General features: G+C 39.3%; 2 protein-coding genes across 9 annotated transcripts in view; both read right to left on the bottom strand.

Moving 5' to 3' along the window:
• LOC108706887 (guanine nucleotide-binding protein subunit alpha-11) overlaps positions 1 to 8,549 on the bottom strand; it is a 33,143-nt gene extending 24,594 nt beyond the window's left edge. The window contains exon 1 of the mRNA XM_018243671.2: positions 7,626 to 8,549. Coding sequence (XP_018099160.1) covers positions 7,626 to 7,770 — 145 coding nt within the window. The 5' untranslated portion in view covers positions 7,771 to 8,549. The remainder of the gene's footprint in view (positions 1 to 7,625) is intronic.
• A 3,319-nt stretch (positions 8,550 to 11,868) lies between these two features.
• LOC108706886 overlaps positions 11,869 to 27,249 on the bottom strand; it is a 31,598-nt gene continuing 16,217 nt past the window's right edge. Inside the window, exons 4-5 of one of the 8 annotated variants that reach the window (XR_005964976.1) lie at positions 25,238 to 25,282; positions 17,583 to 19,206 (exon numbers count right to left, since the gene is read on the bottom strand). The gene's annotated coding sequence lies outside the window, so the exon portion shown is untranslated. Of the gene's footprint in view, positions 12,943 to 17,582; positions 19,207 to 23,707; positions 25,283 to 27,249 lie in introns of those variants that run through there. The other 7 variants (XR_005964972.1, XR_005964977.1, XR_005964973.1 and 4 more) reach the window with 7 other exon arrangements.

Here is a 27,249-nt window from a genome sequence, read left to right as displayed (position 1 = left end):
GCCTTATTGCCCTTAAAGGACCAGTAACATCAAAAAATGAAATTGTTTTAAAGTAATAAAAATATAATGCAGTGTTGCACTGCTGTGTTTGCTTCAGTAACATTACTATTTTTTATATAAATTAGCTGCTGCGTAGCCATGCGGGCAGCTGTTCAAAGAAGAAAATACTCAATTTACACAGCAGATAACAGATAAGCTCTGTAGAACATAATGCTATCTGTTATCCATTATTTATCCTGTGCCATTTAGCCGTTTTTCAATTTCTGCCATTGCTACTCAGCAGCTTGTTTATATGAACTATGGTGGTGTTTCTGAAGCAAACACATCAGTTTTATCAGTACAGGGCAACACTACATGATATTTTTATTACTTTAAAACACTTTTAGTTTTTGGTGTTACTGTTCCTTTAAACAGATGTTACCTGTAGGGCAGGGGGAGTTAGAAAATAAGATATTTTAACTTTAGATGAGACGTTTTAACTTCATCTCTATAGTAGGGGATTGCTCACATCACAATGTATAAGGATTTGCTGACTTGGGGGTATTTCATAAAAAAACTTAAGTCATAAAAATTACGCTAATTCTGGTGGAAGCTCTGTTCTACGCATTCAATTATAACATATCTTATAAATAATATTTGAAGTTTATGGCATATAACAAAGCAAATTAAGGTTAAGGCAGATTAGGATTTACCCAAGGAGTATATATCGCTTGCCATTCTTTATTACTCAGCCTTGCTGAAGTTTCATAGCCCATAGCAGCCAATCAGCATTTTTCTGTTAGTAATGCGAAAACAAATGACTGGCAAACTGAACCTGTATCTATAGGAAACTTTGTAACAATAATAAAACTATGAATCACAAGTCTAATGATTCAGCAGGGCCTGGTTTATGCAAACAGTTTGGTTGCTAAATCTCAAATTAATATACAGAGAATTTATGACCCCTACTATAAAATGGATGCAAGCCTTGCAAACAGTATATTGAGAGAGCACGGACTCATTTGGATCTGTGGCAGCCTGAGACCTTCCCCTCAAACTTACCTCCACTGCATGGACAGAGAGTGCATTTGACTTTCAACACTAGCAATTCCTAATGTCTGGTTCTAAAAACAAATTCATCACAGTGGGCCTTATTTATCAAAATCTGATTATTTTAATTAAAGAAATCCGGCCAAACTAGAATCCATGATTGGACTATATTTATTATTAAAAAAGCATGATTTAATCAGATCGGGAACAAACATGAAAAAAAAGAGCAAGAATTATTTTGGGTATTTTTCTTCAATCTCTTAATTTTTTTGGTCTTTTTCCCAAAAAGCCCGAATTTATAAGATTTTTGCCCGAAAAGTCAGAAATAGTCGGATTTTTGGGGTAATTCCAGTGCAGACCACAGAAACCTCCAAATAGAATAGGGACCTCTCCCACTGACTTATATACAACCTCAGATGCCGGATTTTTTTCCCATGCTCGGGGTAAATACAAATCTCAAGAAATTCTAGGTTTTTTTTCCCATTAAAAATGAGGATTTTGTTGTTAAAAATTTGTTTATAAACCCCTTAGAGACTTATTTACAAATGTTGCTAACGTTTCTCGAGGTCGAGAAAAAAAACCACGTGTGACTTTTTTTTTCTTCTAATGCTGGCTTATTTAAGAGAATAAAATAGCATTTCACTCATAAAAATGTCGCCCACCAGTGAGAATCACATTGTTTTATTCATTTTCAATGAGGCTAAAAACGCAAATGTTTTTATAAACCAGCAAAATAAATATACTGCACAATTAAAGCTATTACAGACGATTCCCATTGACTAATATTGCAATTTTTACTTACCGAGTTTTTTCTGGTGACTTTTTGTGGTTTTTATTCTTTAATAAATGGTGATTATTCAAAGTTCCAAAAAATATTTGTACTCACATTTTTTCATTGCATTTTTTTTGAATCGTGAAAAAAAACGAAAACTCGACTTTTAATAAATCAGTCCCCTAAAATTTGCAAGGGGCAACTTTTTGCTGCAGGCTGACAGATAGGAACCCCCTTATTTCTGTGTCTCTTGAAAAAGTGGCATCATCAATCTTTAGAATTTAGAGAATTATTGTGATGAGTTCCTTCATCTGTTACACCGTATGTAAAATCCGGTTTGGGCCGGCAGTCATCCAATTCCATACCAATTCTGAAAAAGGATAGGGATGTGTTGTGCTAAGGTGTAAGTAGGGACTTACACCTTAGCACAGATGTTTAACCCTTACTGCAAAATACAAGGATGATTGGAAGTTGCCTGGGAGCAGTTCTGTGTTCTATACAAGAGAACTGAAGCTTTATGCTTTAGTGTAGTCAGAGAATATTTGTTGAAAAAGTCCTTCTGATTTGCCATATAATTTTCTCCTGCCTAGCACAGATTAAATCATATGTTACTAACTGGAAAATTGTGCTCATTAAAATTCCTTGGCGAGGGTTGCTTCACAGATTCTCTTTCTCATTATGACATTTACTCAGCACAACTCCTAGATTATTCATGTCCTCCCATTTGGTGCAGGGAATATACATTTCGTATTTGTAGTGTAAATAGTTACAGCTGTATAATTTTGAAAGCAATATTCAACACAAGATTAGCACTTATGCAGATATGTACAAGCTGTGTCACCAGTGCACACAAACAAATGTGCACCTAAATGTAACTTTTTAATAAATTAGGCAAGCATCTCAAGGTTTTTTGTGAGCTAAAGTTGGACATATAGAGGCTTTTTTACAAATTTTCGAGTGCCAAGAAAAAAACTGCGACAAAACTCGTGCAACTTTTTTCTAGAATGTTAGCTTATATGATAAATACTGTATATGATTCAAGCTGTTATAGACTATTCCCATTGACCATTATAAACCTTTACAGCTTTTACAATTTTTTTCTGGTCACTTTTTGTGGTTTTATGTTTTAATAAACGATGACTGGGTTCCAAAGAATAGTCTAGAGCAGTGATCCCCAGCCAGTTGCTCTCCAACCCCTTGGATGTTGCTCTCAGTGTCCTCAAAGCAGGTGCTTATTTTTGAATTCCAGGCTTGGAAGCAAGTTTTAATTGCATTGCAAAACTAAGTATTGTGCCAAGTAGAGCCTCCTGTAGGCTGCCAGTCTAAATAGGGGCTACCAAATAACCAATTATAGTCCTTGTTTGGCACCCCAAGGGATTGTTTCATGCTTGTGTTGCTCCCCAACTCTTTTTTACAGACTTCCAGAATGCCATATGGGACCCCACAACTCCTGGTGGCAACCTTGTTTAGTAGCCCTTTATAGGCAGGCCCAGTTTGCGGAGAGGCCACCAAGGCCCGGGCCTAGGGCGGCAGAATTTTAGGGGGCGGCATGCTGCCAAACTACACCAACATTGGTTCAGAAACACTGGGGATGAGCAGGAGATACAATAGTTTTTTAAATCTCCTGTGTGCCAATCCCCATTGCTCCAGTCCTGATGATGGAAATTTGAGCAAATAAAGAGGAGGGGACTGGGGTGACGAACAACAACGGGCCTAGGGGCACCCTCTATGTAAATCCGGACCTGTTTATAGGGTTCTCATTTAGAATAGTGCAAATGTAATATTTATATTGCCAGGCTTAGAAAATACACATCTTTGAAAAGCACTAGCATAATGGGAACAAGGGAACTACACTGTACCAGTTCTAATGGTTTTTAACATGTTGTTTATTGTGGGGCTTTATAGGGCTGCTGTTTGTTTGCTAAGTGTGCTTTTGTGGCTTATTTCTTTTTTAATAATAGACTAAACAATGTGGCTTAGTGTCAAGACATATCTGCAAAAATAAGCTAAACTGGTTCTGCATAAAAAAAGGTTCATATACATGTGTACAGTAAGAATATCACTGGGACCTTTAATCCTTGCATAAGTTATAAAATAATGTATAATCAACTACAGAAATAGCAGATGTCACCTACTATTCCCAAATCAATATGCCACTCACAAATTATGAATGCTCTGTCTGGGCAAAAACAATTCAAAATGTTCAAAAGACAGTCAACTTCCAGGTTCAGTAATAAGCATTATATTTTATATCAGGTAGATCAAGCACAATGTAATTCAAAATAGACACCTTAGCCTTGACCTAGTTTTACAACAGACATCACTACCTGTTTTGATATTTCTTGTTTTAACCATTACCTGGGAGTGTTTCCACACCACCAGTTTATCCACCACACCTATACACGTGTCCCCATTACACAGAGGTAGAATTTTACATCACAGTGAGGCCAGGAGTTGTTATAGCAAAGAAAACAAGAAAAAAAGGAGGAAATGTTAATAAGGTTGATAATGACTATAGTCAGCCAATGTCCTTTAGTCCTAAAACAGAAAGATAACTGTTTGATTAATGTGTGAGGAAAGGAATTTTTCATGCAAAACAGGTTTAGCTTCTAATGCAATAAGAACGATTTCCAGTAAAGAAACAAAACTGCAAGTTTATACAGGTATGGGACCTGTTATCCAGCATGTTCAGGCCCTGGTAACGAATCTTTCCATAATTTGGATCTTCTTACCTTAAGTCTACTAGAAAATCATGTAAACATTAAATAAACCCAATAGTCTGGTTTTGCTTATTAAGGATTAATTATATCTTAGTTTGGATCACAAGCTACTGTTTTATTATTACAAAGAAAAAGGAAATCATTTTTTTAAAATTTGGATTATTTGTATAAAATCTATGGGAGATGGGCTTTCCATAATTTGGAGCTTTCTGTATAACGGGTTTCTGGATCACGAATCCCATACCTGTACTAAATAGATCCCTGAATAAAAGACACATAACTGTACCATTAGGAGTGATTCAAGAATCTGACGTATGGAGTCTTCATGATCATCTGCAGATATATCAACTCTAAGATGGCTCTAATTATGTTATTCTTTAGAAGCTGTTTATCTACAAGTTTAGCTCTGGAATGGTGGGAACTGTAGTTCTATAACATTATGGGGGTCTGTATATCGTGGCATGCAACATTTTTTACACTGGTAAAACAGTGTAAAATAAAGAGACCATGAGGAAGCTGTATATTTTCTTTTCTCATCTGATTTGATGCCAATATGCTATGCCATTATTTTTATGGTGTAAATCATTTACATCAGATGACAAATAATGTTTTGAAACTAATTTTATGTGAAAATAGTGAGAAATTTTCGGATTTTGAATTTTATTAAATAATGAAAAATGTATGTTTTAAAACTATTATTCATATGCAGGATTTTCAGTGCTAAAAAGTTTGGAAGAAAAAATATAGGACCTTTAGTAAATCAGACCCTAAAAGTTTGATTAGATGTCAACTTGCTTGAGTGCTGGTCTTGGGGACTTGAAAAATGGGGTGTGGCATTTTGGGAGTCCCTGCAAATAGGCACAGGCCCTTTCAGGGGCTCTGAATATTCACTGTACATGCACACAGATTATTTCACATAAATAAATGCTCACTGCACATGCCCACATATTACACCAAAAGGGAAATTTCAAAAACAGGGGAAAGCCTTGGTACAGTATGATGACAGTTGGGGGGGGGCAAATCCATTTAACTCCTGGAAAATACAGGAATTTAGGGGAGTTGACAGGCATGGATTAGCCATTACTGTCAGCATGGAAACCTTTGTATACAACATACTGATCAGTCCTTTATCATCATCTCTATTAAACAATGTACTCTCACCTTCTGCTAATGTATTGATGATTTCTAAAAGCCTGTGGAGCTCCAACTGTGGAGTAGGCCCAACTTGGAAGGCTTGGTGCCATGGCAGGTGGCCTCAACTTGAAGGGCAGATAGGGTTGGAGAATGTTCATCTGCCTATCTAAAAGCTTAGTTTCTCAACAGCAGCCCATACTGACCATGTTCATAGTCGCTGACACTCAAACGGTGGCCTAATAGGACCCAAGATGGGCAGCTGCTTTGGATAATGTTGAAGGCAGGTATCATTACTGTTATGGGGCTGAACCTCTAAGCAGTATGCTTAGCATTCACTGTAAAATATAGCACATAGCCATATTTTCTTTAAGTTTAGCTCCTTTAATTAAGCAAAAAGTCATTTGCTAATAAAGGATGACTAGTAACAGTGAATTGGCTTGTGCCTGGTTTTGTTCTCGAGTAAATACAAGTGGGATTGATCCAAATATCAGTTGGTGTTGTAGTAGAATTGTAGTAGAATTCCATATACTGCCATGCTCATATTACTTCCTCACAAACACATAAATGCTCATTTATACCACAACCAACAACATACTGTATATCAACTCCACCTCACTTATGGCATATTCTTATAACAATCCATCATTATCTCACACCCTGCTTTCTATCACGCCCAATGATTATATCGAGATTGTCTCCGCCCCACAGTTTCATTATTAAAATGTCATTGTAATTGCCTCATTTTCCTTAAAAACTTATTTGATTTAAGTTTTTTTGATGTTGTTGTAAAACAGAACAAGTGAAGGAACATCCATTTAAAGGTGGCAGAGAGATGTATTGAAAATCAATAGCACAAAACTTTTTCACTCATTCGAATCTGAACGAGTCGGTACTTAAAGCAGTATTGTCATGGTAACCTATTTTATTGCTGAGTATAAATAATGAATAACATTGTTTTCAGGTTCATACTGCACACATGGAGATTTGTTTAAATCTGTGCTACCATAGACAACAGATTTAAAAGCAGGTGGCAAATCGCCCCATGTCACAGTACCCTTACAGTAGCCATCACCCAAAAAAAAAGAGATTAATCTGTGGGGCACAGTGCTGTTTCTTATTTTCTTCATCATACAACTGACGCTATGTTGTTCCCCACAAAGTGTGTGGCCTGGGGTCAGAGGCAGCTATACAGGAAGCAGACCCACGAATGGCAACCTTATGGAAAAAGTGCAATAGAATCTGCCTTTTGTATGTAATAAAGAGTGGAGGAACAAGAAAGTGGGGAACAAAATGATTGCTAAATTACATCATTTGCACTGCATTTGCATTGGTATAAAATACATATTACACCCCTGATCAGTAGTGATGAGCGAACCTTTTTAGCCACATTAATTTTTAGGGTTTAGTTCTCCTTTAAATCCATTCTTACTTGTATCACACCCTAAGACTTTCAGACCCTGCACAAATCTATGTCACCATCAGGTTATGGGTGAGAAATAAAATAGGCCCTGCCATTTAAGGTACACAAAGGTCCAATCAGCCCAAACAGAGGCCCCACCAGCCCACTAAATACTGACTTTCTATGGCACCTTATAGCAGCCCCTCTGGCATTTGCCACAACCTACAGATTGCCAATCCGGGCCTGGCTCACCATGCTTACCCATCAGCATTCTTATTTTCTGTCACCCCTCTATTATTTATGATGGTCTGTTACTGGGAAGTTACATCACATTAGTTAACCCTCATTTAAGAGTCATCTATTAAGCTGAGGATATTGTGGTTTTCAATTGAGGATTTTCAATTCATATGGGGTAGAAACCCAAATTACATTTTTGCATGTGGACTAGTTTGCCTAGTTTTGTCACTGTCACATTCCCCACTAAGCGTCCTCACATGGTATCCAAATTTACATTTCTTTGGAATCATTACACCCATTATATTACAATTTATTCAAAGAATCCCACACTTACCCAAAAGTAGAAGTTTTATCTCACCACGGCTAATCTCCTTCTGGAGTTTAAGAATTCTTTCAATCTCTCTGTTCACAGTCAGAGCCGTAATATCCTCCTCAGAGAGATATGGAGGGAAGAAACAGCAGCAGCACCACCAAGGCATCTTGTGGTACCAGGTACAAGATGCCCACTTTCACCTCAAGGCTACCCTCATGTTCTGGCTTTGTGTTTCCCACAGCACAGTGGAAAAAAATCCAACAACACCGAAAAAGGAGATATATTTATGTATTTTCCGAATTTTAAAATAATTCTCCCATTCTGATGATCTGAGTGATATGATTGAAGAACACACACACATACACAGAACAGGTATCCAGTGATGTTATCCCTTCAAACAATGATTAAAATACAAAATATAATCTGGTCTTCTGGTGTCAGGATATTGTGATGTAATGAGCTAAATAAACATTTGTCTGTTGAGCTGTTTATTAACAGCCAGGTCTGCAGAAATCATCCCAATGATTATCAAGTCTTCTTCTGTTCAAATCCTGAGTCATTTGCTGCTCATCCCAATATAGAAATAAAATGAGCTCAGAGAGATGTTCGGGGTATGCTGCCAGATCCAAGTAGATTCGGGACAAGAGAAGAATTTTTTTGTGAGCTGACAGTTCTCTGCCGCACCTGTGCTGTTGGTGCCCCTTCTTTACAAGCCGGCAGAACAGGTTATGAGCAGCACAGAGCTGCCTCCCTCCCTGCCGGTAAAATCCAGACCAAAAAAAGCAATGTTAAAAGAGGAAGAGGCTGTAAGAGAAGTAATTCTTTCAGTTTTCCCCAACAAAACAATGAGTAACAGACATGCACAGTCTGCTGAGAATCCTTAACCCTTGATTCCTGTCCTAACTGTAAATGTTGCTAAAATGTTTAATCTAATAGTAAAATAAATATACAGGCAAAAATGATAAATTATAGTTTAGGCTGCCGCTTATGGCTATTTGCTCTGATATTTTATATCCCATTCTGTTACCAAATTGCTCCATTATTTTCTGGTAGTATCTGCTACTAGAGAATCCGATATAGAAAAACTGCCATCTTAAGTACTTCTTACATCTTAAAGGAACAGTTCAGTGTAAAAATAAAAACTGTGTAAATAGATAGTCTGTGCAAAATAAAAAATGTTTCTAATATAGTTAGTTAGGCAAAAATGAAATGTATAAAGGCTGGAATGACTGGATGTATAACATAATAGTCAGAACACTACTTCTTGCTTTTCAGCTCTCTAACTCTGAGCTAGTCAGTGACTTGAAGGGGGGGGGGCACATGGTACATTGCAGTGAGTTTGCAATTGATCCTCATCATGCAGCTCAGATTCAAAAGCAACAGATATGACCCATGTGGCCTCCCCTCAAGTCTCTGATTGGTCACTGTCTGGTAACCAGGTTAACCAATCAGTGGAAACCAAGAGAGCTGAAAAGCAGGAAGTAGTGTTCTGGCTATTATGTTAAACATCCAGTCACTCCAGCCTTTATACATGACATTTTTGCCTAACTAACTATATTAGAAACATTATTTATTTAGCACAGCCTATCTATTTACCCAGTTTTTATTTTTACACTGAACAATTCCTTTAAAGCTTTTGTTGTATAAGGCACACACAAACTTAACACAAACTTAACAGCCAGAGCTGTGTCTTTTACTTTCACATTGTTTTGTATTAAAGTTAGAAACTGCATTATTTCCTGTTGGGTAATCAGCAAGTGACACAAAATGGGGTCTTACATTAAAGGATGTAACAGGAAATACTGATTTGTGTATGTCAGTTTAATAAGATTCTTTAAGAGGTCTCATGATAGATTGTAATTTATCTGTTGGTCAAGTATTTGTTCTCAACATATATCTATATACACTGTATCACTGTGATAGAAATACCAAGGTGTCATGCAACTCGTAGTCTCCTTGGGGGGAAAGTAATTAAAATTGCAAGCGTTACTTTAAATGCCGTTTTTATGTTTAGCACTGCTCGCAATGAAAAAGCATTTGCTGGTGAATATTACATTGCCCATTATCGCTAAGAAGAGGTTAGCGTCAACACCTGTTCTGGAGTTTCGTTAAATATTTTTTTGCAAAAAAAACGCTTTATGGTTGTGAAATTGTATTACTTACACTGCGAATGTTCGCAACAGCCATTTGGTTGCAAACTATGCAAGGAAGTTGTTAAGGTCTGTAATCAGTCAAAAAGGACACAAACATGGTTGCTAACATTTGCAAAGGTGTCTGAAAACATTTTTTGTGCTAATGACACATATTACATTCCCCATATGTCTTTTTCATGACAGCTTGCTAATTCTATCACAGTAACATCACAGCATTCACATACTCAGATTCAGTTGCCACCTATCTGAATTGTTACATTGAACCATTATGATTGGATTATTGGAAGAGTTTGGAAGTGTGAAGACTTCCCGTACCAGTCAATTGAACTGAAGAAGCTGCTTGGAGGAGTAGTGAAATGTCTTCAATGGTTACTCAGCAAGTCCAGTTGCTCTAGAATTACTTCTATTAGATATACCATGACCTGGGTGAATGAAAACCTTCACAGACTTCTTAACATATAGTTTTCTTGAAGTGGAGCAAAAATATTGTATAGTAATAGAAGAAGAAGCAGCCAAGACCAGTGGTTCCCAACTGTGGAGTAGGCCCAACTTGGAAGTCTTGGTGCCATGGCAGGTGGCCTCAACTTGAAGGGCAGATAGGGTTGGAGAATGTTCATATGCCTATCTGAAAGGTCATTTAGGGTAAAATGTAGGAATAACATTTATTTACTGCCATATATATTCTTGGAACTATGTCTGAATGACATTATAAAACCTATTTCTGTACTCATTACGCAAGCGGATGGGGAACCTTATATTAAGTCGGATCTTTAAAGGGTGTCTTGCCAAAGGCTTAACCGTCATGTGGGGCTTGAACTGAAAAAGTATGACGACAACAGTGCTAAGGTTTTAGGAGTCTGTACCTTTAGTTAGTTCTCGGATCCTCCACTGAGAGTAGATTTTGCTCTCCATACTTCTCAGTGCTAGTTGGCATTTTTTAAACTTTACCTTTAATAAAGATTCATGACTATGGAGCACCTCATCTCTCTGCCAAAATGTAGGGTTTGCACTTTGGTTGTACACAGTTAGATGTCTGACAAGCTTAAATAGTTGTCCTCAGTGGGAACTTTTATGGCTAAAAGTATAATTAATGATATTAATGTACTGTTGGTTTAAACTGCATTGCAAATTGTATTTTGTTGCTAAACCCTATTCTGTATGTTATACAGTCTGTTAGCTACAAATCAATAGGGCTCAATTTTAATAGTAAGGCATTGTGAAAAGTTCAAAAAACTTGTTCAGTCAGCCATTTTTGGCACTTTACACACTGTCCTCATGCTTTAGGATTCCAGTAGCTCTCTGCCAATACCTAACTGAAGTTAGAAGACTGGCAGGGCTGGGAAAGAGATAACCTATGTGCCCCCCCCCACTCATGAATACAGTGCTTTCGAACACATTCTAGGCATGAATACAATGTTGCTTGCATTCATCAGTGCTGTATTCAAAAGATGCTGTATTAAAGCAGGGCATCTATCTGGCTTGAGGTGCAGTGCGCAGCCAGACCGGGTTCAGAAGTAATCTCCGCAAGAACAATAGGGGGTGCACTTCCCTAATATGTACAATACAGTTACTAAACCTGCATAAAATGACTAATAACTAATCAGTTAACATCCATTAATTGTCAGTTCTTATGCGGAACAATTCTTCTAGTGATCGACTTACACTAAATGGACCTGACTTGAGTGCCTGGATCCCAGGTGTAGCCTGTGTTGTACCCTAGTCTGGCATCTCAAAGGTTAAATCTCCATTTTTAACAAGGTCTGTCTATAGTGCTAAATCAAGACAATATTTATTTTTTCCCACCCCTAGCCAAAGTTACATGTAATAAATGAACGTGTTTTTGTAATGTCTGCCAATTGCTGCCACTAAAGGTCCCCATAGACGCAAAGATTTTTCTTTGGTGAACAACCGATTTTAATGAAATCTGACCAATCCGTCAAATTTTCGTGAAGTTACTGGGAATCGAAGGATCGAACAATCCTACATCTTACGATCTTTTGTCCAACATCTGATCGGCCAGGCCAAGCAGGCAATATCGCCTGAAATGGTATCTTTAGTTGATGGACACATCGTACATTTAAACGATCATTTCGAGATAATCGTGGTCTCATGATAACGAAAAGATCTTTTAAAGATCTTTACATCTATGGCCAGCTTAAGGGGCTGGAGTTGTATGTGAACTTTTAAAGTTTGTCAGTAAATCAGGTGCAATTTCACAACGACCACTTAAAATCATAATTATGCCATTGCGAGAGCAATGTTCCAAAATGTTGCTGCTGTAAATACTATTCATAATTATGCTAGATAGTAAATTCATGCCATAAAGCAATGATTTATGTGAGGTATTAGTATGAAGGTCATGATGTAGATAAAGAGATGCTAAAGTGTCTGCTGTATTTTTACAGCCTGGACCTGGTCATTTTAATTTTGCCTTGGAAAATTGCTTTATTTTCAAGTTTCACAGTGGCTCAATTGTGGCTGTCAAAAAGAGGTGAATGTTCATTGCTGTTATGTTAGTTCAAAATCTGTCATACTTGTGTTTTAGAAAATTGCTGGTGTCATGGTGAATTTTAGTTGTTTTTAACATGTGCAAATGTATCTTTTAAATGCAATAAAATGAATGCCTTTGCATAAATGCATATATTTCCTCTAAATGTTCATATACAGAATAAAAGGTAAAGATCAGAATAAGCTAAATACACATACAGCCTTGGGCTACAGGAGAACTTGTGCATTTGAGCCTTCACTGCTCTCTATGTGGTAGGGTAAGTAGAATGAAATCTGCAAGTGGGGGACTGCATAGTGCTCTATCTCCCAATCAATGTGCAGGCATGTCACAAAACAAAAAGTGTCACAAAGACGTATATACAAAAATATCCCTAGTACACAAAATGAATGTCTCTCATGGTACATAAAACTGATAAAATTTCCATTCTGTGAAACAATACTGTCAGTCACAATAAGAACAAAGCTTCAGTTGGCCATAGACATGAAGATATAGTCGAGTACACATGGATTTTCCCAACATTGTTTAGTCAATCAAACAGGTTAGAATGGTTCTGTCCAATAACAATATCTTTGCATGTATTGCCTGTCTGACATCTGACGCAAACACCATCAGTGGAAGTTGATGTACGTAGGGCCGTTCATATGCATATCGTTTGTCACCTACGAAATGGGTCAACCTGTAATATAGATATGACTTTTAAAAATCATCTGTACATGATATTTAATAATGCACTAACTATATAGCTTGTTGACATCCTTTTTAGAAACTTGAAAGAAAAAGCAAGTACTTATTTCAAAAATATTTTTTTTAATTTCTCACATTATATGTAGTTTGTTTTTTTCACAAACAAAAGACAAGATCATTAGAGAAGACTATCTCAAATATTTTGTTCAAAATCAAATAAAGTGCGAGCTGTTTATTAACTGGGAACAGAGATTATTTTAGAGAAGATTTTCTCAAATATTTTGTTCAACAACAAATAATTAAATAACCATCACATGTGTTTTTTTTAAAGGTTTTTCATGATTTTCTTTTAAAAATAAAATGTTTTCTTTACATTAGTATGTAAACATTATGTATTCTGTCTTGTTTTCTATTTCTTCAATAATTTCTTTGATTTGTTCTTCAAGTAAGGCTATGGCTTCCTTAGCACATGGTAAACGCTCAATGCAGCTTCTTGGTTTAGTCTGGCAGTGTTTTCCCCACCTTTTTTATCAGTTGTACAAATGGCAGGTTCAAAACTTTCAATAAAATACAGCCCTCTTCTGTTACTGCATGAGATCTAGCACACATTTACTTGTGTGTGGCGCTACATGAGCCCTGTGTCTCCCTATAAAATGGCATGATTCACCCAGGGTCAGGGTAGAATGAACTGTAGTACCCCTCCCTGGAAGCTTCTTAGATCCGCAATACACACTGGGTATGTTGAAGGATTTCTTGGCAGGACATTATACCTTTAAATTACAGTGACACAGGCAGCCTGCCAGCCAGGAGCAACTTCACTCACATACACAGCTGGTGATCTCTGAACTTCTGAGGGGAGTCTCCACTTATGTGACAGTTGCTTCAAAGTCCTCAGAAGAACTCTCTTTGGTTTTCCATGCCCTGAGAAGAGCAGGCTCTGCTCTTCAAAGCCCTAAAAATTACCACCTTTCCTTCTGCACCCTAAAGAGAGCGCACTTTTCTGCCATTGGGGGTTCCTAGCTGCTTTCTTACATAGAAAACTCTTGGAGCTTGCAGCACCTTGCATTTACTCTCTGCTTCCTTCTCTCAGCACTTTCTCAGTCTCCTGTCAGCTCACAGAGGGTGGGGACTCCTCCTCATTGCACAGAAACAACCCAGAGGAGAGACAAGTGTACACAGCTCCCCTACAAAAAGATACAGGGGTTAACCCTTTTACTGCCAAACACTGACGGCTCTTCCAAGTGGCTGTGACACTGCCAGGCCCTATCCCCAGAACAGGCACAGCCATGCTGCCCTTGCGGAGAGGGACAGTGATGTCCTGGAAGTCTGGATGTGAATTCCAGGAGCTGATGTCCAGGCACAAGTGCACTGTTCCTGGGTAGACAGAGTGGATTTCCCCCCCCCCCGTCTAGCGGCTTGCGCCAGCTAGGGTTGCCACCTGGTCGGTATTTTACCTTTGGTAAAAATGTTGGTTGATCCCAATGTTATTAATAGGGAATAAAGATAAATATATAGGAAGGCTGGTATTTTTTCCAGACAAGGTGGCAACCCTAGCGCCAGCTGATGCCCTTTCCTGGAAGTCCCCAGGGGGGTGAGGTGCAAAATATGTCCAGCCACGGATGCACTGTTCCTGGGTAGGCAGAGTGTCTTTCCCCCCTGTCCCCAGCTGATTCCCTTTCATGGAAGTCTGGATGGGGACACAGGCTATGCTTCCCAGGCATGTGCAGGAAGAGGCTCTTTCTCGGAAGTCACCCGAGGGACCAGTCAGCAGTGGGTGCCTGGCTGGTTCCAGCAGGGGACGGCTGGTTTTCCCCCTGAAAAAATTATGATGCAACAGAAGAGCCCCGACCTGGAAGACTCTGCAGGTGAGTCTCACTTCCTCTGATCGATCTGGCACCATGCTCCTGGCAGGGCTGCTGTAAATGGGCAAAGTGGCTTCTCCTGAATAACCATGTAGTGCTACTGGCCCCTACAATGTCTTGGACAGGTCCTGGACTCCCTTTCCTTTGCTAATGGGGGTGGGTTTCTGTCTAGCTGGGGCTTTGTCCCCCAAAGGCCAGACCCCGGCGGCCTGAGGGTTGCTCTGGCATCCATCACCACCTGCTGAGTCTCCCCCAAAGTCGGTGGCATGGCGACCATCCTTCCCCTGCAGTTGTTTATTAACTTGTACAAATTGGAGGTTAGGTTTCCCAGCATGGAGGGTCATGCTAGCCTCAACTGACTGGAGTGGGCCTGTGTTTTCCTCCTGGGGCTTCATGGCCACCCTCCCTGGGGCTCGGCAGCTGGGTTTAATGATCTCTCCCCAGGGCTTCATGGCCGTCCCCCCGGGGCTTGGTGGCTGGGCTTAATAGTCGCTCACCAGGGTTTCATGGCTGGGCTTTATGGTCGCTCCCCCCAGGGCTTGGCGGCCGGGCTTAATGGACACTCCCGAGGCTTTATGGGAGTGTGTGTTGTTAGGCTGGAAGTTTCCTTCCCCAGGCTGAAGGGAAGGGTGCGCAATGGATGGAGAGCATGCAGGTAGAGATGTTCCTAACCAATGGCAGATTCTCCTATGTAGTGGATGTAGGGTGGGATTGCTTGCTCCTGGAAGTCCCTAAGGGATGGCATTGGCAAGGGTGTGAGGAGGTGGCAGGGGGCGGGCGGTCAGGCGGCTCATTGTGCGTCTCTGCTAGGCTTCCGATACTGCTTTCCAGGTGGCTCCTGGCGGACATGGGAGGGGGAAAAAACAATGATGTAGAACTAGCCTCAATCCTGTAGTGGACCTGTGTGTGGTACAGCTCAAAGCACGGCTTGAAGCATAAGGCCGGCTGGCTGGTGCACCTGGGGCAGTAGTACTGAACATCTTGTCTAACCCCCTTTCTACGGCACACCTTGCAGGCACTTTAGGGATACTGCTTATTGGGTATGGGTGGGATGTGGTCAATGAAATGTTTCCCCGTCAGCTGAGCAACATTCTCACTAGCAGCCATCTCTGTCACCTCCCCCACGTCTCCAAACAACAAGGCAGGGAGCAGCTGCAACTGGTAGTTATAAAACTACAATTTGGCGCCTGGTGCTGTTGCCTTGTAGACAAGGTATGAATTGTAAAGGGCCATTTGGATCATGTAAATTGCCATTTTTTTATACCAGAACTTTGTTTTTTGTGTGGCATTATAATAGTGTTGCATTTGATCTGTTTTATCCACACCACTAATATGTTTGCTGTACTGTACTGTTGGCTTAGATTTAGGGGGCTTTCTGCAGCTTCTGTGTTTCACAATAAAGTTGTCATCGTGGATGGTACTAAGCATTAGCACATTTTTGGTGTTGTGATCGTTTTTAACAATCCCACTATCATTCTGATTAGTGTAAGATTGTTTTTTCTAAACATTCTTTATTTTCAAAATTTTCAAAGGAATGGGATAAAAAAAGCAATAAAGGAAGGGAAAGGATAAGATGAGAGAAACATAAAAAAATTACTACACAATTCAGTTTATACACTTTATACACATTTTTTCAAAGCAGATTCATTTCTTAATAACATCACAGCATTTATCAAAGTAAATTAACATGTGTGGGGGCCTCTGACGGGCTTCACTGAATAACATCTGGCCGTAAGTCGGCCAGATGACGATCAGGCAGGGTTAAAAATCTAGTCGGATCAAGGCCGCATCTGTTCGTTGATGTGGTCCTGTGATCCGACTGCCCGTATTGCCTGCATTGTGATCGGATCGTTGGGCCCTAGCAGATCTCTCTGTGTATAAGTAGATCTGATATTAAACTGTTCTTTACTGTTATGATGCATAACAAAATTAGGGGCAAATCCATATCTTTTATAGTAATTGCTGTTACCGTCACTATATCCTTTATAATTTCCCTCCAAAAATCACTGAATTTGGAGCACATATACCATACATGTGTTTCCTTATCTTGTTCACATCTCCAGCAAATTTCAGAACTATTTGGGTACATTTTTTTAAGTTTGACTGAAGTATAGTGCCATCTAATGGCCAATTTATAATTCATTTCTCTAAATCTTACTGCTCTAGATGTCTTTTCCCATAATGCATCCAAAATTGTAATACTTAGCTCCTTTCCCCCACTCTTTCTAGGCAATTTGTTTTGGCGTACTACTATTATCTATAAGAAGCTTATAAAATTTTGATATTGGCTTAACCACAGTATCTGGTTGTACTTTTAGACTCTGTCAGATTGTTTATGCACCACTAATAATGTTTGTTTGAGCCAAACTTGCCTTATCAACTAAATGACCAATATTTGTGTTACATGGACATTTGATCTGATCCAGTGTCGGACTGGGATGCCAGGGGCCCATCACAAAATCTTAGACTGCAGGCCCACTTTCCAAACTATTGTTCCTCCTTTCCTTACTCAACCTCTTTATTCACTTATCATCATCATTTATTTATATAGCGCCGACAAGATACGCAGTGCTTAATCATTAATCATTGCTGTATCATAAATCACAAAATTGTTTCTAAAATCCTAATGTCTCAATTGTACCCTAACCTTTAGTTTGTAAACTCTAATTTGTAGGGCCCTCTAATCCTATTGTACTCTGTAATCCTTGTTTGTTATCCACCATTTATTCCCTGTTTATTATAACTATGGTAAAGCACTGCGTATCTTGTTGGCGCTATATAAATAAATGATGATGATGCCGTTTATTTTTATGTCTTTTTATCTAGTCTTTTATATCTATTTACTATATTCTTCAAGCATTTGTTTGCTATATTTTTCCTCTCATTAGCTGTAACACATTTCACTTTGCTTTATAAGAGTGACATCTAGTGGGATCTTTTTTCAGTACCATAAAGCCTGTGTTACAAAAATAAATGCAGTACCTGCCAACAACGCACAATAAACAAGAACATAAGTGAGAAATGTCTTATGTGTATCTATGATGTCATTTGTCCAGTCAATTAAAAAAATGTCCCTCTTCAATGGGAATGATTGAAGGATGGCACGTGAGGAGTTGGATGGATTTCAGCAGTTTTTCTTTTGTTGTTTAATTAAAGGGCAAACACTGTGGGCATAGCGTCATTCTTCTGTAGCACAATTTTCTGTCACATCAACCCATGAGAGCATCTGGTGACTATCCCTATCCCAGTGTAGGGATAGTCACTGCAGCAGGCAAGAGGACTTGAATACATCAGGCAGAGATATCATAACTTTATAACATTTTATTGATGTGCAGTTTGTGTACCTGTCTGGTGACCTGTAAAACAGTAAACAGATTACTGCCACTTTCAGGTACATCACAAGGCCATCAGGCCTCCTCTTCTGTGGGACTAATGCACTGAGGGGGGATCACACCAAATGATAGAACATACAAGGGAGGACAGGGAAAGTCCATTAAGGACTATAGTCTGGCAAGGATTCTGCTCAGTGTGTGCCTATGAATTTTACATAGACGTCACAAACTAGTTACTTGAGCAGAGGGGAAATAGAGAACAAATAGAGAAATAGCGCTCACCACAGTTTGCCAGAGGGAAATTTCCAGTCATAATATGACACTGAGAATTGATAGACACCCTTAAAAATCCCATACAAATAGTGAGTAGTGCAATTACACTTTGCTGCAGCATTTGATATATATGCCCCTCAGCTTACAACTAATGGCTTTAATTAATTGAAAAGCATGTTTCAGTATCCTTAAGTTCTGTGTTTATCAACTTTTCAGGGCACATTGACATGACATAAATAATCTGATTTACTATCTGGTTCAACTGTTTTTATCAAGAACATGCTTTATACCTGATATGGTCTGTTGTCGAAACTGGAAAATACTCAATTGGTTTGTGTTTATGTTATAAAATAAGCATCTAAAATTCTACAGGGCAATTATATAACAGAAATCAATCTATGTATTGGTGTTTTGCGATTCTCTTCCAAAACCCATTTGTATGTGACTGACGTGTCCCGACCATCTAGAGGGATCAGCACCACAAGGCAGGAGAGACATTGGAGAGGAGGTGCGGTATTCTACAATATTGAGCTTTTATCTTGCCTCTAGATAGGACTGAACCAACTCAAGAGGTGTACAATGTGCTAGAATCCTATGACTGTTAAGAAGTAGAAATACATACCGTGAAAGTTCATAATTTGTAGCCACTGTATACTGTATATATAACTTATAATATATATTATATATAACCATCCATAGAGGAGTTGGCACTCTCGATACTCAGTTGAAATGTGCCTGGGTGCAGTGTCCAAAATGTAGAATATCTATCACACAGAAAAGGTCCGCACTCTGAGGATAAAAATAAAAATATTTTATTGAATGACTAACGTTTCGGCCTCTCCGAGGCCTTTCTCAAAGTGTGGAAAAGCACAATATGAATGCCTTAAATACACATGATGGCAGGAAACGTTAATTGGCTGACCTATCAACATTGTCATCACATAGTTGAACTACACGTATAACCATTACAAAAAACATTACAAAACAACAAATTGAATATATTGTGTCAATACTGCTGTAAGTAAAACCCCTTTTCATTTGGCTAGCAAAAAAATTAAAAACATGTAGAATTAAAAACAATACTAAGTAACAAACATTTCCTGTCTTGTATACAATTGCTATTAGCTAGACCGTTTGTGTTACAAAGTAGCAGAGCTTGAGTGCAGGTGTAAGGTCTGTAATTAAGAACCCCCTTTTGTGTTAACACCATTAAAATCAATAATAAAATGAGGTATAGTAAGTGCGGTCCTCAGCCCAGGTCCGGAAACCATTATATATGTTAACTGGCAAGGTATTATCCCTCTATTTTACCAGATGACATTTAGACTGAATATTTTACCAAAGAATCACCCAGGTGTAGTGCAACGATACTTTAGCTGGTGTGTCCATGTGCAAGGGGAATGAATAGGATATAATAGCATGTGGCTCACACAAATGAGATCTAACCACCAAATACATTAACCATAAACTTAAACCCAGAATGTGACTACTATCTTCCACCACATAATTCTCTTGTGAAATGTAAACCACATGGAATGTGGATTTATATAACAGCACAGTTGTATATTTTCACTAACTATTGACTGCTAGAGTTATGCAAAATATAGTATCTATATTTACTAGCTATAATTTCAGTGGTCAGTCAACTATATTAAGTGTATATAGGTCACCACCCTAAATAATTGAAATTTTGCATTTTTTGATTTTTTTGATTTTTTTTTGATTTTCTATACTAATTATTTAGGGTGGTGACCTTGAGAATGGCCTCGGAGAGGCCGAAACGTTAGTCATTCAATAAAACATTTTTATTTTTATTTAAGTCCTGAGAGTGCGGACCTTTTCTGTGTGATCCTTTTCTGCGGATCCTTCTTGCCATATATATATATTTATTACATCACCTTTTACTCAACCCAACTGGTCATTGAGATTACAGAATTTGCATAATTTTCATATCATTCCCTCATTCACCTGACTTGCCAGATGTAATAATGCATCAGTGATGTTCTATGTGAAGTAAATTTTAGTCCAAAACCCTCAACTGACTTGTCAACACTGAACTGACTTCTAACAGACACAATACACATCTGCTTACCATTTTCTGTAAAAACAAACTGATGATTTAAGATGCACAATGGTCCTAGGGTCTAGGATTTAATAAATTTAAAAAGGTTTCAAGTGAAGGCCTGGTTAGATCTGAGACTGTGAGGATGGTAGGATCACACAAAGGAGGGTCATGCTCATTATACTTTAGATTCAAATATAAGGAAACAACAGGAGATGACAGACTCTTTGGAAAAAGAGAAACTTTTTTTTTGTTCTCAGAAAACTGCTCAGGAAAGGGAACTTTAGGTTAACATGCTACACGTAGCAGATCTTTTTGTGCCTCTTTTCACTTTTAAAATGTTGGGAGGTATGTGTCTAAAGAAACACAGCTGCATGGGGTGGCTATTTGTAATTATCCCACAAACCTCTGAACATTGTGTGTGACACTGATGGCCAAATGTAACGTAGGAAGCAGTTAAGGGTAGGGACACACTGGGCGATTTGGGGAGATTTAGTCGCCTGGCGACTAATCGCCGCGACTTTCCGCGACCAATCTTCCCCGAATGCCTCCCCTCGCTCTGCGCCTGGCTAAAATGAAAAATCGCCTGCGCTAATCACACGCGGCGATTCGTTTTCCGAAGTCGCCCGAAGTTTCCTCGTGAGGCAACTTCGGGCGATTTCGGAAAACGAATCGCCGCGTGTGATTAGCGCAGGCGATTTTTCATTTTAGCCAGGCGCAGAGCGAGGGGAGGCATTCGGGGAGAAAAGTCGCGGCGATTAGTCGCCAGGCGACTAAATCTCCCAAAATCGCCCAGTGTGTCCCTACCCTTAAATAGTAACTTGTAAAGAACTGAAGCAACATGGATTGGAAACTGGCTACAGGATCAGGTACAGAGGGTGGTTGTTAATGGTACATTCTCTACTTGGAGTAAGGTTCTTAGTGAGGTCCCTCAGGGCTTGGTATTGGGTCCACTTTTATTTAACTTGTTCATTAATAACTTAGGGGAGGGTATTGTAAGTAATGTATCAATGTTTGCAGATGACACAAAACTATCCAGCCCAATTAATTCCATCCAGGATGTGGCATCCTTGCAACATGATCTTGACAAAATGGCAATCTGGGCAGCTAAGTGGCAAATGAGATTCAATGTTGGTAAATGTAAAGTCATGCACCAATATCCAAGCCACATATACCCTACTGCACTAGGCAAATCCATTATGGAAAAGGACCTTGGAGTCCTTGTAGATAACATACTTGGCTGTAGCAAGCAATGTCAGCCGCATCAAGGGCAAATAAGGTCTTGCACTGTATTAAAAAGAGCATTGATTCACGGCAGGAAGCGGTCATTCTTCCACTGTATAGAGCAATTGTAAGGTCCCATCTAGAATATGCCGTACAGTTTTGGTCTCCATCACTCAAACAGGACATTATTGTATTAGAGAGGGTACAGAGAAGGGCAACTAAGCTGGTAAAAGGTATGGGGAAATCTTGGCTATGAGGAAAGTCTGGCCAAATTAGGGATGTTCACGCTGGAGAAGAGGCGCTTAAGGGGTGATATGATCACTTTGTATAAATATATAAGGGGATCATATAATTATCTCTCTAATGCTTTATTTACCAGTAGGTCTTTCCAGCTGACACAAGGTCGCCCATTCCGATGAGAAGAAAAAGAGGTTCTGCCTAAATATTTGTAAGGGTTTTTTTTACAGTGAGAGCTGTGAAGATGTGGAATTCTCTCCCTGAATCAGTTGTGCAGGCTGATACATTAGATAGCTTGAGGAAGGGGTTGAAAGGCTTTTTAGCAAGTGAGGGAATACAGGGTTATGGGAGATAGCTCATAGTACAAGTTGATCCAGGGACTAGTCCGATTGCCATTTTGGAGTCAGGAAGGAATTTTTTCCCCCTCTGAGGCAAATTGGAGAGGCTTCAGATGGGTTTTTTGCCTTCCTCTAGATCAACTAGCAGTTAGGCAGATAAGAAAAAAACTAAAAGGTTGAACTTGATGGACGTGTGCCTTTTTTCAACCTTACTTACTATGTTACTATGACCAGGTTTATTTGGATTAATAATTTCAATAAATATGCCAGCCAATGATATTTTAAGATTTTTACCAAATACTACTGAAGCTAAGAGACAGTCTGGATCAAGTCTTGAGGGACTCTCAAACATTTCTTTGAAAGGCCAATATCTAGTTAGAGACATCTTGAATTGATCGAAACAAGCTGGGTGCAGCCCTTTTACATTGAATATTATAATACATTTCAATAAGAAATATTGACCAACTTTGAAAATTACCATGGGATATAAGAAAGAATATCTGCAACCAAATAATACGGACAGAAATTGTCATGCTTCCAAGTGTTGCTGTATTGTGGAACTGATATACACATGTGTTACCATGGGAACAAGTGTGATATAGGTGGAGAGTCCCTTCAAGATTCCAGGCGCACTACCTCTTGAGAAGTTTTTGGTGAAACAATCGTCGAGGTGGAGAGTTAAGCTGTTGGCTAGGGGAGCTCCAATACCACCCAGATGCCTATGTTTTAGTAATCTCAAAAGGGACTGGCCATAGAAAAAAATGCAATCCTTTAACAATACCGGAGCTTCTGTCTTGATTCAAACAGCTGTGATAAGTATCCTATTGAAATATTGGGTTGGCTGGTCTTGCTCTGATTTTGGCACACAAATTGATTTTCATATTTAAGATTAGATTTGTAATGTACCGGTTCTATGTGTAAGAAATTGCCATCTTGATTTAGTTATTTCATATGAAGCTGTTGTTCAGGGAACTTACATGAAGCCCTTATTATCATAACAAAGGTTTTCCTGTGACTACTAAGGCCTATGTCTGCTGTGGGGACCATAAAACTGATTGTGTATGTGAGAAAACTTGCTCAACAGGATGTAGGCAAGTTGGGGGTTTATCACAGCATCTTGGCAGTTGGGAGGGTTTCTGTGGGGGCAGGTGAGAACCCAGGATTAAAGAACGCTGGACAAATGTGAGGGGAGCTGGGCAGCTGAGAGGAGGCAGCTAGAGAGCTGGAGAAGCCAGAGGAGCCTGGAACAAGACATGTGAGGAATGAAGACCAGAGGGGAAGGCAGAGATGAAGCCGAACTCTATTCCCTTGCCTTTTTGGTAACAACTATGTAGACTTGTGTAATGTGTAACTGTAAATATTGTAATTTTTGTTTAGTCTAAGTGTAATCATTTATGTAGAACAATCAATTGATTTATTTTACAATACATCACTTTACTATACGCTCTTTGGTGTGAATTCATTGTCTGCTTGCTCAAAAGAACCAGAAACCCTAGTAAGTGGGTTGAGGTATATTATTAATAATGATATAATATATATAGAAACTTACATATGCAGTGCTGGAGTGACCCCTGTTGTAAAAAGCATATTGGTTCCACTTGGACACTTGATTGATATCACAGAAGCGTTACCATTCAAATACACTGCTTTTTGGGGAAACATACCCAGCTATAGATATTAACTAACAATTGACTGTTAACAAGACTGTGCCCAGACACAAGACATAATTAATCTACATATGTCACTGGGTGGTTCAGATATAATGATAATGATAAAGGTAACCCCCGTACAGCAAAATATAAAAAAAAGTTACAAAGATGTTCTGGCTTTGATTTTTGGGAAGGCAATCATTCTCTGTGCACAGGGGACTTCCTGTGTAATATGAAAGCAAGTACATGAGGAGACACTCAAACCCTTACATGGCAGAACTCTCACATGTTGCCCTTTGTTAACCTTACCGTGTAGACATCGGTTAATAAGATATGGTGTCAGTTTTCAATGTGAGCTATGAAGGACTGTACACTTAAAAAATGACATTTTACTAGAGGTCCCAATAGAAAATATCTGCTTTGTGTCTCTTACAGTTAACAGAGAATGTAGGCAATGAAAAGAGAACTATTAGGGGCAGGAAATACAAAGAGCAAAATGGGGGAGCAGATAAAGAAATAAAAGGGTCCCAGAGAGTATAAAGGTGAAATAAGGAGAGGATGAGTTGTTCCAATAGCTTCTACCTATAATTGTTTGTTTTCTCAAGGTGTAAAACCAGTATTGACTGTGATGTATGTAACTCCATATGTTCTATGTATATAATTCATGTGATTTAGTTGTATAATCACATTTACTTTACAGTGCTACGCAATATGTTGGCACTATATCAATACATGTTAATAATAATAATAATAATAATAATACACCAGTTGGGAGATATGCACTGCTGCCCCAAACATTTAAAATAACATTGCTATTTGTATAAGTATATTTTGACCTTTACAAGCTTCATTGGCTACTCACATAATAAAGAAATTCTTGTGGAAGCTCTTAGTTCACCAGAACCATGGGGTGGAAGAGGATTTAAGATTTATATCGAAAAATATAAAAACCTGAACTCTCATTGGTTTTCTTATACTCTGTGCCCCCTGCAGCCACTGGGACTGCTGCTTTTTGTTAAGTGAATAATGCAAGAAAGCAATTAGGGGTCGTAAGTAGTCGTAATAATGTGTATAGTAACCCAAAATGGTGTCACAAGAATGGGGCTGGAACTGTCAGATAGTTTGGCTGGTGAGACAAAGGAGCACTTCTCAATAAGGCCATCAAAGTTGTATCCCACACAGTGTTACTCTTATACAAACCAATTTCTGCTTAAAGGAGTTGTTTGAGATAACTGGAATGGACTGGAATATGAATAGGATAGGGTCTGAATAGAATGCGAGAAGTAATAAAAATACATTTGTAGCCTTACTGAGCATTTGACTTTTGGATGAGATCAACGACCCATATTTGAATGCTGGAAAAAGTCAGAAGAAAAAGGCAAATAACTAAAATGCTATAAATAATAAAGATCAATTGAAACATTGCTTAGAATTGGCCATTACATAACATACTAAAAGTTAACTTAAAGGTGAACCCCCCCCCCTTTAAAGCATGTTCTCCTTGTTTAGAAAAAACTCTTGTATCCCCATGTTTCACAGATTCCATATATATCCGAGTCATTTAGCCAAGATGGCACTGTTTTGAACTGCCCACTAGATGCCAGTTCCCTCTAGTCTGTGGGAAACATTTTACACATAGAGATATAACAGCAGCCAATGTGGCAGCTTCCAAAAAGGCACATTCAGGAATCAATAAAATGCACCCTACAATGTTGAATTGTTTGCCTTGAGTTATTGCGGTTTTGCCCACTGTTAATAAATGAGCCTCATTGACATGTTCTGTGACCATGTAAAGGCAAAAGGCTGCAGGCCGACTCATACAGGTCAGGGAACAATAAGCATCTCAAATGTTTTATAATATTAAAGAAATCCCCTGTACTGCAAATGATAAAGATACTAGAAGTCTGGTAGTTCTGGGCTTTGCTTTTGGAGAAGGCAATCATGTTCTATGCACAGAGATCTTCCTGTGTAAAATGACAAGTACAAGAGGAGCCTCTCCATCTCTTACATGACACTTATACTGGAGCTCCCCATAGTGACGGGCACCTTGTACCAGTCTCAGCCCAGAAACACAGTAGGAATCAGGGGTAGCCAACCAAAGCTTCTGTGTGTGTGGGTAGCCAATCACAGCTCCCGTCCCTTCGCACAGGGAAAGACATGGGGACCCAGCACTTCAAAATGAGCCTTGAAACACCTTAGCTCACATAGACATTGGCCTGGAGACCTTCAAGGAGTATGGAGAAGACGCCTATATGTACAACAAGAGCCTTGAAGTTTCTACAAAGTCATCCAGAAATCATCTTGGCGTCATGGTATGAGTTCACCAGCCTGCTTGTCTTCATGCACAGACGCCTGAAGTTGGACTTTAGGTCTCTGTGCTTGATTGTCAACCTTCTGGAGCGGTTTCTTGCCTGCACTGCTCCCATCAAGACCATCGACCTGAACAGAGTAGGAGCCACTTGCTTCAATATAGCCTACAAGTTATTGGAGAAACAGCAATTCAGCCTATGGAATTGCTTAAAACTCTTTGATGACACCTTTACAAAGAAGGAAATGAACCAACTGGAACAAGTCATCATTTGCAGATTGCTTTTTGAACTGGCGGCACCGACCATCGATGACTTCTTGGAGCTTTTCACCCTCCGGAGAGTAGCCAGCCAGAAGAAGCCTGTAGCTGTCCAGCAGACAAGAGAAGCCATTGCCCTGACGGCTGCTAGAGGCATCGCAGCACTGAGCCTGACCCACCATCATGAGTTTTATACTTATGCACCCTCCATGATGGCTCTGTGCTGCCTGAAAGTAGCCACAAAATTCTACCCTTCAGGACAACCCATCAACGTGGATCCCGCTGAATACCCAGACCACATAATGGAAGAGTGTTGGGAAGATCATCGCTCTGATATCATCCAGGCAGAGCTTTTTACACATGCTACTTCCAGCAGTGTTTCCAAGAAGAACAGCAGAGGAGATAAAGAAAAGCGCCTCCCAGAAAGAACCCGAAGGTGGTGAGGCTGAAACATCCAGGCAGGAACAGGGTTCTGACCCCTTGGAAATGGCCCAGGGATCTGGCCTTTCCATCTATCATCAAGGGGTATGTTTGCATACATATATTCCCACATATCCATACTACCACCTTCACATGCACCCATACATTCCTACATATCCATACAACCACCCTTACAGGCACCCATACATTCCTACATATCCATACAACCACCCTTACAGGCACACATACATTCCTACATATCCACACAACCACCCTTACAGGCACCCATACATTCCTACATAATCATACAACCACCTTTACAGGCACCCATACATT

The sequence above is a fragment of the Xenopus laevis genome, chromosome 1S (genome assembly GCF_017654675.1).
Source record: "Xenopus laevis strain J_2021 chromosome 1S, Xenopus_laevis_v10.1, whole genome shotgun sequence".
NCBI classification, from domain to species: Eukaryota; Metazoa; Chordata; class Amphibia; order Anura; family Pipidae; genus Xenopus; species Xenopus laevis.
The sequence above is the reverse complement of the archived record's forward strand: the minus strand, read 5'-3'. Positions and strand labels throughout refer to the sequence as shown.